Source organism: Leptonychotes weddellii, chromosome 4 (genome assembly GCF_054177405.1).
Source record: "Leptonychotes weddellii isolate Sample4059 chromosome 4, ASM5417740v2, whole genome shotgun sequence".
Taxonomy (NCBI): domain Eukaryota; kingdom Metazoa; phylum Chordata; class Mammalia; order Carnivora; family Phocidae; genus Leptonychotes; species Leptonychotes weddellii.
In genome coordinates, this window is record NC_138372.1 from 72,962,655 (window position 1) to 72,977,711 (window position 15,057).

Here is a 15,057-nt window from a genome sequence, read left to right on the forward strand (position 1 = left end):
CCAAGCTTTAACCCAAAGATAGAGAAATAGACTCCACCTCTCCATGGGGAAATTTGTAAAATGAGTGTGTGTATTAAAAATTACTAATTTAATGCTTGATATAGTAGTTAATATTTTTTTGAGCACTTACTGTAAATTATACTGAGTAAGGGGCAACCAGACTATTATACCTAATATATTCTATCTCCGTATGATATGAAAAAGAAGGAACTTATTTGGAGAATTTGGTATATTCTGTTGATATCTTAAAATAAGTTTTATGATGGGAATAGTTTGCAAATAAAGCTCTCTTTTCTTTTCTCTACAGTAAGAAAAATGGAAAACCACCATTACAGAACAATGAGGTAAAATTTTAACTACTCGACTCTTTGGGATTTCATGTATTTATTTTATTTATTCTGTTATATAATTTTGAAGATTTATTTATTTGAGAGAGAGAGAAAGAGCCCATGCGCGAGCAAGGGGAGGGGCAGAGGGAGAGAATCTTCAAGCAGACTCCCCTACTGAATGTGGAGCCCCACTAGGGGCTCGATCCCGGACCCATGGAATCATGACCTGAGCTGAAACCAAGAGTCAGAGGCTCAATCGACTGAGCCACCCAGGCACCCCTTGTTACATAATTTTGAATTAGGATAAAATCATATAATTTTACAATTAGAAGGGAATTTAACTATTATCTTTACTCCACTGTGTATTATAGCAATTCTTTTTGAAATAGGATTCGTTGATAGGTGACTTCTAGTATTTACTTGAATCTGTTCATTTGATGAGAAGTACCACCTAGGAGGCAACCATTAGTGTATTAGTTCTAGCCCATGACGGGATTAATCTTTTCCTCTGCCCTCTTAGTGATTGATTCTATTTTGTCTTTTGTAGCCACACAGGACAGGCCTGCTTTATTTTCTCTAATTGACTCTCATATTGTTTGAAGATAGTTGTATCTTCTGAGTCTTTTTTTCCATGCTAAGCAACCCCTCATTCCTTCAAGTGTTTCTTAACCTGTCATGGTTTCCAATCCTTTTTCAATTCTGTATACATTCTTCTGGACCTATACTGGTTAGTTTCTCTAGATATTATTCTTAGACTAGAACATAGTTGTCCAGATATGCTCTGACTGGCATGGAATACAGCAGCACTATTACATAACTTGTTATGAAAACCATATTGCTGAAATTCAGCCTAAAATTGCTTTTATTTCTTTAGCCCTAACTGCTGTTTACATTGAGTTGAGTTATGGTAAATTATAACCTTCAGGTATCTTTCTGATGAACAACTCTGTTGACAGATTGCCTACATCTGTATTCATCAGTTGATTTCCTTCTTTCTTTTTTAGTAACTGCTTTATTGAGCTATAATTCAAAGACCATAAAATTTTTCCATTTAAAGATGCAATTCAGTGGTTTTAGTATATTCACAGAGTTGTGTGGCTAACTAATTTGAGAAAATTTTCATCTCCCCAAAAAGAAATTCCATACCCATTAACAATCACTCCTCATTACCCTCTTTTCCTAGCCCCTAGTAACCAGTAATCTGCTTTCTGTTTCTATGATTTGCCTATTTCAGATATATTATATAAAAAGAGTCATGTAATATGTGGTCTTTTGTGACTGTCTTCTTTCACTTAGCATGACATTTTCAAGGTTCATTTGTGTTGTTGCATGTATCAGTACTTCATTCCTTTTTATTGCCAAATAATATTCCTTTGTGTAGATTTACCACATTTATCCATTTATCAGTTGAGGGAAATTTAGGTTGTTTTCACTTTTAGGCTATTATGAATAAGGCTGCTATGAACATTCATGTGCAAGTTTTTGTGTGAACCTGTGTTTTCATTTCTTTTGGGTATACCTAGGAATGGAATTGCTGGGTCATATGGTAACTCAATTGATTTCTTTTGAATAAACATTAATTTATTCCTATATGTGGCAGCTTATTGGATCTGTACTATTAGTCTATACTGTAGTATGTCTGTACTGTTAATGTAATTTTGAATGTAATTCTAACATCTAGTATGTTAGGTAGAAGGCATTATCCATAATTTAAATTGGCCTTCTCTTTTTTCCTCACAATTGCTGATAGTATTGACTGTGTAAAGGAGCAAGGAAATTACTCTGGCATCTCTTAATCTTTGTTTGCTTATTTTTGGTATGGTTTATTTGGCTATGATTATATCCAACTATAGCAAAATCTGGTTCATATTTCTTTATTAAGGGCCACAGTAATTTTATAAGAAACATCAAATTCCTTAATTTATTAATTCATTTATTAAGTCAGCCTCTCAACAAGTATTGATTGAGCCCTTCATATATGCCTAGTTATTGGTCTTGGCTCTGGGTGTATAGCAGATAATAAATATAAGTCCCTACCCCTGTGAAGCTTACAATATACATGTCAGTTAATATACTAGCATAATATCCCTAAAAAAGAAGAAAATGGGAAGAGTTAGACATAACTTATTACTAGGAAACTCCTGCCAGCTTCTAGTGATTAGTGTCTCTTAAATCTTTCCAAATCCTCCATATAATGTCTATTCTCTGAGTATCCTGGAGATTGTTACCAAAATTTCTGTTCTTTGGTTTCTGTGATCTTTCTCTCTGGCTTTAAAAAATGGGACAAGGTATGCTTTTCTTATTGTCTGTCATATCTCCATCTTCATAATCTCTCACTAAATTATATCTGAGTAATCAAGCCTTAATTATCTTAGTTATATCTACTATCTATATATTAGCAAATCTTCAAGTTCTAGGACATCATTAAAACTTGTTAGTATAGCTAAATTCATTCACTGATTTTTTTTATTTTGTGCAACTTTTTTTAGCATATACTTATTTGCTCATTGTATAGTGTGAGCAAGATAACTTTAGGTTAGATTAAATTTTGGACAAAAAAGGATATAATACCATATGCACACTTATACCACATTTGCAAAATTTATAGGAAGTGAACACACGTTCACATATACACATATATGCTAAAATGAAATCTGGTAGGATATGTGCCAGATATTAACAGTTGGTATCTCTAAATGGTAGGTATAGGCTCCTTATTTTTTGCTTATCAGAATTTTCTAATTTTTCTGTAGTGAATGTATTATTTATGAGGGGAGGCATTTAAAAAGGGTTTTTTTTTTTTTAAGATTTTATTTGACAGAGCATGCACAAGTGGGAGGGGGATGGGGCAGAGGGAGAGGGACAAGCAGACTCCCTGCTGAGCAAGGAGCCTGATGCGGGGCTCGATCCCAGGACCCTGAGATCATGACCTGAGCCGAAGGCAGACGGTTAACCAGCAGAGCCACCCAGCCGCCCCAAAAGGGATTTTTTTTCATTGAAATTTTTTATAATGTTTGGTGAGATGGTACACTTTCACAAGACATGAGATTGAGGAAGGAGAGGAAGATTTAATAGAGTTAGACAGCAGTATAAAGAAATAGTTGACTTGATTTAAAAAATACTTAATTTTGTAATGATGTAATGTATGGTGATTAACATAACATAAAATAAAATTAAAAACTTAATTTTGATGGCAGTATACATGATATAAATTTCAAAATATATAAAGTAAACACTGCTGGGTTTCTGGGGTACTATAAACTCAGATGGGGAATTTAGCATTCCCATGCATATTTTATACTGATGGGGTTATGTGTATGTATGTATATCTTCATAAACAATATAGGTAGAATTACTTTGCATATTAAATTTTAGAAGTGGAATCATGATAGGTATCATTCTACTTTTCTTTCAGCATATTTTTTAGATCCTATGTTAATGTCTATGTTGATAGCTGTAGATCTAGTTAATTTAACTGTTCTATAGGATTTTGTTGTATAAATAGGAGCTGTTTCCTTTTTTATAATTGTGTAGAATTTTCATTGCATAAATTTTATGTAGTTTATATAATCTCATTATTGATGCACAGTTAGATTTTTTATTTTTATGGTAATATAAACTGTGTAAATGCATATGTGTTTAAGCATATGTGCAGGAATACCAGTAGGATAAGTTCCTAAAAGTAAATTTGCTGAGTTATTTTACAGTCTGTACGTTTTACATTTTGATAGGTGCTATTATAGATGCTACATAATAGTTGTGTTGATTTACACTTTCGCCAACAATATACAGGAATGCTTATCCTCTTGTCAGCGCCATATGGCCTTTTAGTTTTGTTGTTTCAAACATCTGTTTCAGTCCATTCTCGTTCATCTCAACCTTTCTTTCTTTTCTTTTCTTTTTTTTTTTTTTAAAGATTTATTTATTCATTTGAGAGAGCGAGAATGAGAGAGAGTACATGAGAGGGGGGAGGGTCAGAGGGAGAAGCAGGCTCCTTGCCAAGCAGGGAGCCTGATGCGGGACTCGATCCCGGGACTCCAGGATCATGACCTGAGCCGAAGGCAGTTGCTTAACCAACTGAGCCACCCAGGCGCCCCGTTCATCTCAACCTTTCTAAGTTGATTGACACATCAATAGGAACTTCTCTTTGCCCTTTGACCTTGTTGCTTCCTCAATGTTAGGTACATTATTTTCTGGTTGCATTATTTCTTTAACTATTTAAATGGTCTTTATCTGATGGTTTGCTTTTTCTGTAGTTTACATTTTAAATTTATATCCTCAAAGTGCCTTTTGTATTTTTTTAAGAAATACTGGAAAGTTCACAGATGGGGGAAAGTCAGTAGTGAAATTAAATTAAATTAAATTAAAATGAATTCGTTGGAGAGACTAGTAGTGTTTATGAAATGTACTGTCTCTGTAGGTCCTCTCCTTTAGATTGGTTTCAGATATGAATTTTATTATGTGTCAAGAATGGTAGAGCATTGTGGTATTTCTTCAGCCTTTCTGAGCCAGCCCTCTAGTCCAGGTGTTTTCTTTCCAGAACATGCTTTAGGAAATATATATGCAATTCCTTCATGGCTTGCATATGGCTTATGATTTAGTAGTGATGACAATAGGAGCAGAAATAAAAGAGGAGGAAGAATTATATACCAGGTAGCAGTTAGTATTTTAAATTCCTTTGATGTGACTTTCTTATAACTTTTTTTTTAAACCTTCCTCATTGTTTTCCCTAGATCATTTCTTGAAAGCAGCTAGAAGGTAGAAATAGGTAATCCTCTGTTTAAGTCAGAAGATGGCCATTTTATTTATAATTTGTCTATTCAAGGGTGTTCATTACATGTGCAATGGGGTGAGGTAGGGAGGCAGTGATAGGAAAAACTTGAGAGTAGAAGTTTAACTTTCTTTTTTTTTTAAAGGTAGTTGGTATCTATTGCCTTGTCTTTATTTTCTTCCTGTATTTTCTCAGTTTGGGGAAGTAAAAGGGGAGATTTTGGTTGAAGTTATAGGGTTTGGCTTGAGACTAGGCTAGCTGAAGTAAATAGACTGTAACGCTATTGGTCTGTTTTAGTTTCTGGTGTGTTCCCATCATTCAGAACAGTGCCTGGGATTGAGTGAATATTTATTGAATGAATGAAGGAACACATGCATGTGTGAATGAAGTAGACTGGGCCTCTAATTCAGTAGGATGAGGTTTGCAACCTTCATAAGGTTTCAAAGACCTGAACTCTGTTCCAAGAGTTACAGGGTAGGCTGAATCTTATCCATCTTAGTCTTCCTGATTCAACTCTACAAACCACAGTGCCTTCAGACTTCCTTTCTTGGTCTATAATTATGTAATGCACTCAGTGCCTATTAGGATTACATATATAAAAAGCACTTTGCACGGTGTCTAACGTATAGATGGTAGCTTATTATTATTCTATTATTCTAATTTAGTAGGGTGAGGTTTGCAACCTTCATAAGGTTTGAAAGACCTGAACTCTGTTCTAACAGTTACAGGATAGGCTGATTCTTATCTATGTTAGTCTTCCTGATCTAACTCTACAAACACAGTGCCTTCAGACTTCCTTTTCTTGATCTGTGATTCTGTAATGCACTCAGTGCCTGTTAGGATTATATAAATATAAAGCACTTAGCACAGTGTTTGACATATAGATGGTAGCTTATTATTAATTCTAATTCAGTAGACAAACTATTCATTTCAGGTTCCTCAACTTACATAAAACATATTTACACTAAAGTTTATCTAATTATAGAATTTATCATGGGTATTTATCAAGAGCATAGTAGTTAACAAAGAAGTGAATTGTGATTATGGGAGTTGGGGAAGGGTCTAGGTAGGGGGATCAGATCCTTCTCATGTGTGTTGCCTGTTGCAAGAAGTTTCTCCTGTATGTTCTTCTGAACAGTTCAGGTGTAATAAAGTAAATAGCCTCTACCACACCCAGTTCATCTCACTTTTTCTTGTTCCTTCAAAATGAAGAAATGTCTGAGGGTGATAAGATCAATTACTGCTCTAAAGTTTCTTCAGTGGTTTCCCACTATGCTGACTAAATAAACTCTAAATCCTTACTGTGGTTTCAAGGGTCTGTCTTTTACAAGCCCTGTCAACCTCTTCAGCTTCTCTCATTTTTATTCTCTTTGTTTTAGCAATTCTGTCTTGCTCTTCAGTGTGTGCACCGGTTTTATTCTCAACACTTGGTTTTTGTGCTTGACGTTCCCTGTGTTTGACTACCCTCCTTCCCTGAGGTTATCACGTGGCTTCACTTTATTTATGTCTCAGCTTAAATATCACCTCCCCAAAGAACTCTTGCTTGTCATCCTATCTAAATCAGTCTTTTTCTCATGGCCCTGCCTAGTGTATCTGTAACAAGTTATTGGTTTATTTTTATCTGTATTTCTCCTGCTAGTATGTGAGCTGTAGAAGTAAAGACCTTGTCCGTCTTTGACTTTATGAGGAAGAGAGTGAATTGGTAGGTTGCATATTGGAAATGCTAAATGCTAAATCTAGGAATCTAAATGTTTCCAGTAATTAATATCAGGAAAATTCCTGTTCAGGATTTTAAAAACATTCTGCTGTTAATCAGGAAGTGAATAATAAACAGTAAGTACTTGCCCATTTCTTAGCTATCTCTCTGATCTCATCTTCTGCTACTATCCCTTGCTTATAGTTTATCCAGCCAGATTGGCCATTTCGTTGCTCCTCAGGCAACTAAATGAGCTTTCACCTTGGCATTTTGCACTTGCTGTTTCTTCTGCTTGCAGTAGTCTCCCAGATATTCACATGGCCCCAGAACTTCTCATTCCTTATTTAGTTTTTGATAACATCTTATTTTCTTGAAAGCATGTGCGAAGAGCAGTGCGAGTTTGCACTCTCTAAACACAGTATCCATTTTGATAGTTGTTATTATTGACTTAGATGAAATGTGATTTTTTAATATTACTTGTTATAAATATCTTAATTTTTTTTTGTTTTAATGTAGAAAGAGGGGAAAAAAGAGCGAGCTGTGGTGGACAAGGTGTTTTTTTTAAGACTCACACGGATTCTGAAAATCATGGTCCCTAGAACATTTTGTAAGGAGGTAAGTCTTAAGAAATTATAATGTTAAGTGTTTAACTTTTAAGGTTACATGAGATCAGAAAAATAAAATTATAAAGCTTTTGTTATACTACAGATCAAATGTTTTTTTGTGTAGGTAATGAAGACTAAATTTTTTTTTTTAATTATCTATTATCATTGCAAGTACCCTTGTTATTTGGTGCCAGATTTTAAATAGTTTCCTCTTGTTTATGAAATAGTATTTCATTATATTTTATGTGAAATACTAGAGTACTTCAGTGCAGCTACCCTAAATGGTGTTGTTTTATTATAGCTAAATTCTGTTAATAAAATCAAGATTAAATTTAGAAAGACAGACCTTTTTATTACATTGGGATGTTCATAAGTCACATTGATATGGAATACGTTTGAAGGTTGTTCTTTCATATGTGATTAAATATGTTTTGAGATACCCAAAATGATGTATGAATTCCTCCAGTATTTTCAGGAAGTGAACTGGTTTTAGGAATAAAGTTTTATTATCCTTTCCTTTGCCCTTTTATCAAGATTACCTTTATGATTATCTGAGGAGTATTTTTAATGATTAAAAAAATAAGATAATGCTGTGTTCTCCATCTTTAATCACCTTTTGTAGAACGAGAAATATCATCACCTTTGTCTCTTTCTCCCTATACTTCATCCTTTCAGCCACTGGTATTGGGTCATTTTTCATTCTAAACATTCTTAATGTGGATATTGTAGTGTTCATTAGTCTTAGTTCAAAGAAGCTCCCCTTTTTTATCTTCTCTGCGAAATTTATTTTCTTGAAATATAATGTTTTCCATTGTTCAAATTTTAAAGACCATTAGACTTATAATCTATTAATAGCCACAAAATGGTAAGATATTCCCAAAGCACTGTAATCCCCAAAGAGAACACACAGTTCCCCATCACACTGGATTTGCTCTCTTTCTCCCTCACTTCTGCATCGTGGCTTGTGGTTCCACCCTTATTGACTTCTAAAACATAATTTAATAACATTTTTTTCCCTAATAAGATAGAGATAAAATGTGTTCCTTGAAGAAAAATTAGAAAATGTGGATATATATTTTTTTCTTCTTGATACCTCTTAGCCTCTCACTCAGAACTTCTATCAGTATTTTGATGTCTGTCACATATTTTAATAAAAATGAAATCACACTAAGACTTTTTAAATCTTCTCCCTTCCTTATTTTTAAATGTTTTTTCCTTGAGTTTCTCTTAAATTAGTCTCCCTTTCCATTCCTACAGTCCTCGCTATATTTTTCTTACCTGGATTATCATAATCTCTTAACTGGTCCTTTTGCCTTTTATTGTTTTCTTAATAGTCTTTTTTCTAAAACCCTAATAAAAGCATTTGTCTTCTTTTTTCTTGTAGGGTAAATCACAACCTGACTTTGACCTTTCTTTCACTATCATCTTCTTAGAAGAGTCTTTGCTATTTTGTAGTCAGGCTCTGTGCTCTTATGATTTCATGACCTCATGTCTGTGACATCCTGCCCCCTTCCCCCAACAAAAACAGATACTTATAAAGAATAGCTTAATGCTTGTTATTTTCTTGGTGAAGTTTTCTCTTTCTACAGCCCTCCTGATTGAAGAATTATTTAAAATACAAGCTTCTCTGGAAAGATTTGTATATTCCCCTCTTAATCAGTTAACAGTTCAGTGCTCATTTGACTTTTTAGCAGGGGTTTGCTGAGTGTAAAACGAATGTGAGACATTGGATAGATCTCTGGGAGTTGGTAAGGGAGATACCAGGGCCTAACTTGGCCAACCTCCCAGCTTTCTCTAGGCCTAGCCATGCTGCAGAGTCATGTTACACATGATCTTTGAGAATTATAAAAATCCAAATTTAACCCCAGTTCACTGGGGGTTTCACTTAGAAATAAACTCTCATAGAAATCACAGAAGATTGGAAGTAGGGATAGAGAGACTAACTGATTTAGGAAATAGAGAAATGATAATACTGCATATGAATATATGGAGTTCATACATATCATGAGGTGAGGGACTGCCTAAATCAGTACAAATCTTTGGTTTCTGACATATTCCACAAACCTACTAATCATGGAGATAGTCGTGATTCTAAGGACATCCTTTGTAGAAAAAGGCATTTCAGGATTGTCAGTAATCAAAGTTTGCCAGATTTTGCTAAAGTGAGACAAGTAAAGTTGGTACTTATTTCAAGGAAAAATTAAGCTGAGAACAGAAAATGAAGGAAAAAATAAACGATCTTTGTCTAGTGTTACCTTTGTATGTCAGATGATTAATTTAGGATTGAGACTGTATTTAAGGCCTGAATTAAAAGTTAGCATTATAGTTAAAGTGACATCTACATATAGTGTTTATTACAATTAAAAGATTCTTTTGTTGCCAGTTGCATACCTAACTTTCAGATGGTGGCTGGGGTAGGAAGATGGGATCTTTGCTTTCTGGCAGACTTTGGGGTAGCAGCTATCACTGCTCAGTTACAAAAGCTTTCTTTGATATTGTCTTTTCTTGTGTCTTCATTATTCTGTGTTTATGACTCCCTGCCTCGTCTACACCTAAAGTGCTGTATTTCCTAGTACCTTCACCTTTTTTTAAAACAGTATTTGTTTTGCAAAAATTACATAATACTTGCAGTTGCCACTCAGCACCATAACTTTGACTTTAAATATATTATCCAACAAATGTCCCTGCTGCCACATCCCTCTTCCCTGACTTTAGCTTCTACAGTACTGTCATTCTTCCAATTCAGAAGAGTAAGTAGGGTCAGCTTTGAATGTGTGTGTGTGATAGAGTTTGGAGGATAAGTTCTCATGTCATCGAGAGAGAATGGACTCCTGACTCAGCCTCTCATCTGTTTTCCTCGCTAATCCATCTTCCACAACAGCATTGCTTAAGTAAAATTCTCAAAATGACACTTTTTAACACTTTGTTTAATCCTGCTAAATTCTGCTGGATATGCAATACTGTTATTCATATGGTTTCAGTCTATTTCCTATTTCTCATTAAATCCTTTATCTTTTTTTTTTTTCTACTCATAATCTTCCTTCTCTCCTTTGTTTTCCTTGGTCTGTTTAATGTATTTCTAACATCATAACCCTCTTTTGTCACTGAGGCCTTCCTATCCTGCCACTTGTTACATGAAGTGATGCAAATATACTTATCTACTATGCTGTCTTCTTTTTTATGTGTAAATCTTGTCTTAATCACTAAATTGAGGGCAGGGCAGTATTAGAGATTTTTCCAACAAATTGAGCTAAATTTATTCCATTAGGCCAGTTTTAACCTTCGGTATTTGCTTAACTGTACATTAATAGTTACTGTCATTTTTCTTTATTAGACTTCTGTACTAAAAATATAAGACCATCACAGTACACTGTGACTCAGGGAATCTAAGTGATACTGCTAGCTTCTGTTAATTGTATGAAGGCAAGTCATTTGACCTGCCTGGGATTCACTTTTGAATTCTGGATGAGAAAGTTAAATTAAATGATGTATTAGGCTTTTTTCATTTATATTATATTTTTAAATTCTCTTAAAATTATATTTAAAAATTACCTATAGGTAAAATGTCAGCCACTGTATTGAAGCTAGAATAAAGATTTGAACTTAAAAAAATCTTTACCAAGGTAATGTTTCTTTTAACTTTTAAAAATGCATTTATTTAGTTGACTATACCTGGTTTATTTTAGACAGGTTACTTGGCACTTATTGCTGTTATGCTGGTGTCTCGAACATATTGTGATGTTTGGATGATTCAAAATGGGACACTCATTGAAAGGTACTTTTCTATTCACCTTCCTCCTATATGTACAAAATACTAATTTGTCTCATATTTAACATTATCTTAAGCAAGAAATAGATTTTCAATTAGGTGTAAGTACTTAAGTCAAATTATATATTTGTTCATTTACTTAACAGATGTTTATTGAGTATCTCCCATGTGCCAGGCACCATGCTACTCTGTGATAGGGATACACTGGTGAACAGGAGAGACTCTGTACCAAGCCCTGCAGAGCTGACAGTTTATAGAGAATTAGGGACAAGGAAACAAAATGCAGTATAATAAATGCTGTAGCGGGGGGTTAAAAAGTCACCAAATTGGATGCCTGAAATTAATGAGATAATTTGGAGGAAAATATCAAAGCATTTCAGAGAATCATATTGAGAATGTTTATTAGAAGTAAAAAAAGTTTGTAGACATTTCCTTCAGTTTCTGAAGTTACTGCTTTATGATTTTTTCATTATAGTCTTTGTACATATTATATTATCACTGTAACTGATAATTTTGAATTTAAAAACTTACAGTAACAGTTGGGATATTAACATTTATCTGTTAAAGATTTTATTCCTCATGATACCAATTTGAATGTCAGAGTAAAACATTTTTCTTGGAATTCTGTTTCCTGGTATGCAGTATTTTATCAGAAAATTTCTTAAAATACTTAATCTAATAACTTTTTGAATCTTGATTTGCTTCTCAGGATTTGTAGGATGAGGAAGAATGCTTTATGCACATGTTTTTGACTCTCTAGGAGAATAAAGAAAATTATTTGCATAGGATTAAAACCCTAACTACGTGCCTCACAACATGTATAATTGTGTAGGCTCTTGTATTCAACACAGGTCTCCCTGAAACCTGTGCTCAGTGCCCTGCCTTGTTCTTCTAATCAAAGTAATACATGAACACAGCTAAATGTCAAATAGTCCTACTGGACTTAATCACAAACACATCAGTTCTGTGCCCCATTCTTGCACTTGTAACTTCCATTCCCGGAGCCAGTTGTTTTCTTTTTACTGTTCATCTCTACCTCTGCATTTCAGTGTAACTTGTGTTACTGTCCTAGATTTTTCAGTTTTAGAGAGTATGCATTTATTTCCTACTTTGAAAGATGAGAATTAGCTCTTTTATACTCCTACCCATGCCCATCCTCTTGTGTTTTACTTTTTGTCACATTTTTTGTTAAGTCAGAATTTATTGTTTACATGATTTTGCCTGTTTACCACTGAGCCACATTCTGTACTTTGGTAGTTTCTTTGATATACAACTTTTTGTTTTTCCTGGCACTTAAAAATTACAAGTTTCTGTTTGTGCCTTAGTTCTTTGCCTACTTCTTACTAATTCAGCTCAAGCTTATTTACAACACTGTAAAATCTCAGTATTGTAATATGGTCATACACACCAGGTGAGCTTTTGATTTGTGTCTATTACCACGCCATCCTATACCTCTTGAGAGTTCTTGTCTTTCTGTCCTAATCTGTATTGATTGCACTTTAAGCCCATTAAAGAGCAATCCAGTTTGATTTTGCTTTAATTATGATCTTGGGAATTTCTTTTATCTTTCTCTTTTGCGTTAAATAACCTGTTTTCTAAATCCTTTGTCTTCCTTTTCCTTAGTTTACTTTCTCATTTTGGCACGTACAGTGTTTTTCTGAGAAAGGGCACAATGGAAGTAAATTTTTGAGACCTGAACTCTTATACTTGATTGATAGTTTAGCTATATTTATACATTCCAACTTGGAAATCATTTTTTGTTAGAATTTTGAAAGCATCACCCTGTTGTCTTCTGTAGAGCTCAGCAGTTCTCAGCCTTGGTTGCAGGATGATTAGAATCATCTGGGGAATTTTGAGAACGATTAATACCTGGGCCCACCCCTAGAGATTCTGATTCAATTAGTCATTAGTTTTTGAAACATCCCAGTGATTCTAATGTGCAGCCATGGTTAAACACTGCTAGTCTAGCTGCCGTATTGGGTGTGGAGGCCCATTCCTGTGCCGCTTGCCCTTCCTTCACAGTGGATCTGTTTTTAACCCCCGTGGAAGCTTTTATGATCATTTTTTTTTATTGTTGATGTATTGCTAGTGTTTAGGAATTTTACTGAATGTCGCTGTGAATTGTTTTTTTCCATTGCACTGGGCACTAGGTGGACTCTTTTCAATTGAGAAACTCATTCTGCATTCTGAGAAATTTTCTTGTGCTTTTAAAAAATTCTTCCTCTCCATTTTTTTCTGCATTTTTTCTGGAATTCTTCTTACTTGAGTGTTGGAACCCTAGGCTGATCACCTGATTATCTTATGATTTCTCTACTGTTTCATCTCTGACATTTTCTAGGAAATTTCTTTTTACTTTATTATCCAGTGATTTGTATGTGTCATCATTTTATTTCCAAGAGTTATCTGTTTGTATGGATGTCCAGTTTTAGAGCAATCATTCTTGCAAGTATGTGAACTTTTTTTTTTTGGTAGCTTCCTGCATTGTTTATTTTTTCTTGGGCCTTTGTTCTCATTTTTGTTGTTCATGTTAGAGGCTTTCCTCAAGTTTGTCACTCTTGCCTGTCTATTCATCTTTAAAAGTGAAGGGCTGAAAAACTTGCTAGAAGCCAAATGGAGGGCTTACAGATTGGCCTCCCTGAATGGTGTTCAAGAGAGTGTCTCGTCATTTTTGTGTGTGCCCTAGTGAGGCATCCTCTTACAAATTCTAAGAAGTTTGTCATAAACATAATTGAAGTGTTTATTCGTTGCTGCTAGCATATCAGCTTTGGAAGATCAACTTTATTGCTAAGTTTTGCTTATATGAGCTATGTGCATAAGTAATTTGAATCCTTTGTATAATGTAGAGAAGGCGTATATGCCCTTTTACATGATTATAAAATTTTATATTTTTTCCTTTGATGACTTTATTATCTAAGTACCATATCTGTTAATAAAAATACAGGCTCCCCAAATATAGCATTGTTAATAGCAAAAATATGCAGGTTATATCCACTATAAGCATCATATTAGCTATCTGTGTAGAAAGTCGCATATTACATATAAAGAACCTTGCAAAGCCTTGGTATAGTATAGAAGAGTACTTTATTTTTTAAAGTTTTTTCCCTTTTATTCACATTTTGTGACTGTATGTTTTTGTAATCCAGAAGAATAATATTTGCTCTTCTAAACTAGGGATTTCCAACTTTAATTGAATAGATGCTCATTTTAATTTTCTCATACTCTTAATGTCCTGGAGAAAATGCATTGCCAAGAGTAGGTGGTACATTAACTGGTGATGATGGACAAGAGGAAGGTTATTAGCTAGCATAAGCCAGCTTGTAATTCTACTAGATAGAGTAATCAATTTGTTGGGTACTCAGTTTTAACATTTAGATACGAGATAAAGAAAAAAATGAAAAAACAAAGAGTTTCTAAAAAACATTATTTTGATACTATTTAAACTTACAGAAAAGTTGCAGAAACTGTACGAAGAACTTCCATATACTCTTAAAAAAATTTTTTTTTAAGATTTTATTTATTAGAGAGCAAAATCGGGGGAGTAGCAGAGGGAGAAGCAGGTTCCCCACTGAGCGGGGAGGCTGATGTGGGGCTCGATCCCAGGACCCTGGGATCATGACTTGAGCCGAATGCAGACACTTAACCGACTGAGCCATCCAGGTGCCCCACTTCCATATACTTTTAACCCATATTCATCAATTGTGAAACAGTCATTTTAAAGTAAATTGTTAACTTTCTCCTTGATAAATATTTTTGAGCTTCTTTGTATGAGATCTTTGATATTTGGTTAAATTTAACATTTTTAAACATATGAATTCACAATATGGAGCAGTTTTATTTGAAAAATAACACATAGCTCTAATGTGCTACTAAAGCTACATTATAAATTG

At 34.2% G+C, this 15,057-nt stretch overlaps 1 protein-coding gene across 1 annotated transcript in view; it reads left to right on the top strand.

Annotated features, from left to right (window-relative positions):
* ABCD3 (ATP binding cassette subfamily D member 3) overlaps nucleotides 1–15,057 on the top strand; it is a 75,867-nt gene that overhangs the window by 21,548 nt on the left and 39,262 nt on the right. Inside the window, exons 2-5 of the mRNA XM_081817098.1 lie at nucleotides 308–344; nucleotides 7,313–7,411; nucleotides 11,088–11,205; nucleotides 11,738–11,772. Coding sequence (XP_081673224.1) covers nucleotides 308–344; nucleotides 7,313–7,411; nucleotides 11,088–11,205; nucleotides 11,738–11,772 — 289 coding nt within the window. The remainder of the gene's footprint in view (nucleotides 1–307; nucleotides 345–7,312; nucleotides 7,412–11,087; nucleotides 11,206–11,737; nucleotides 11,773–15,057) is intronic.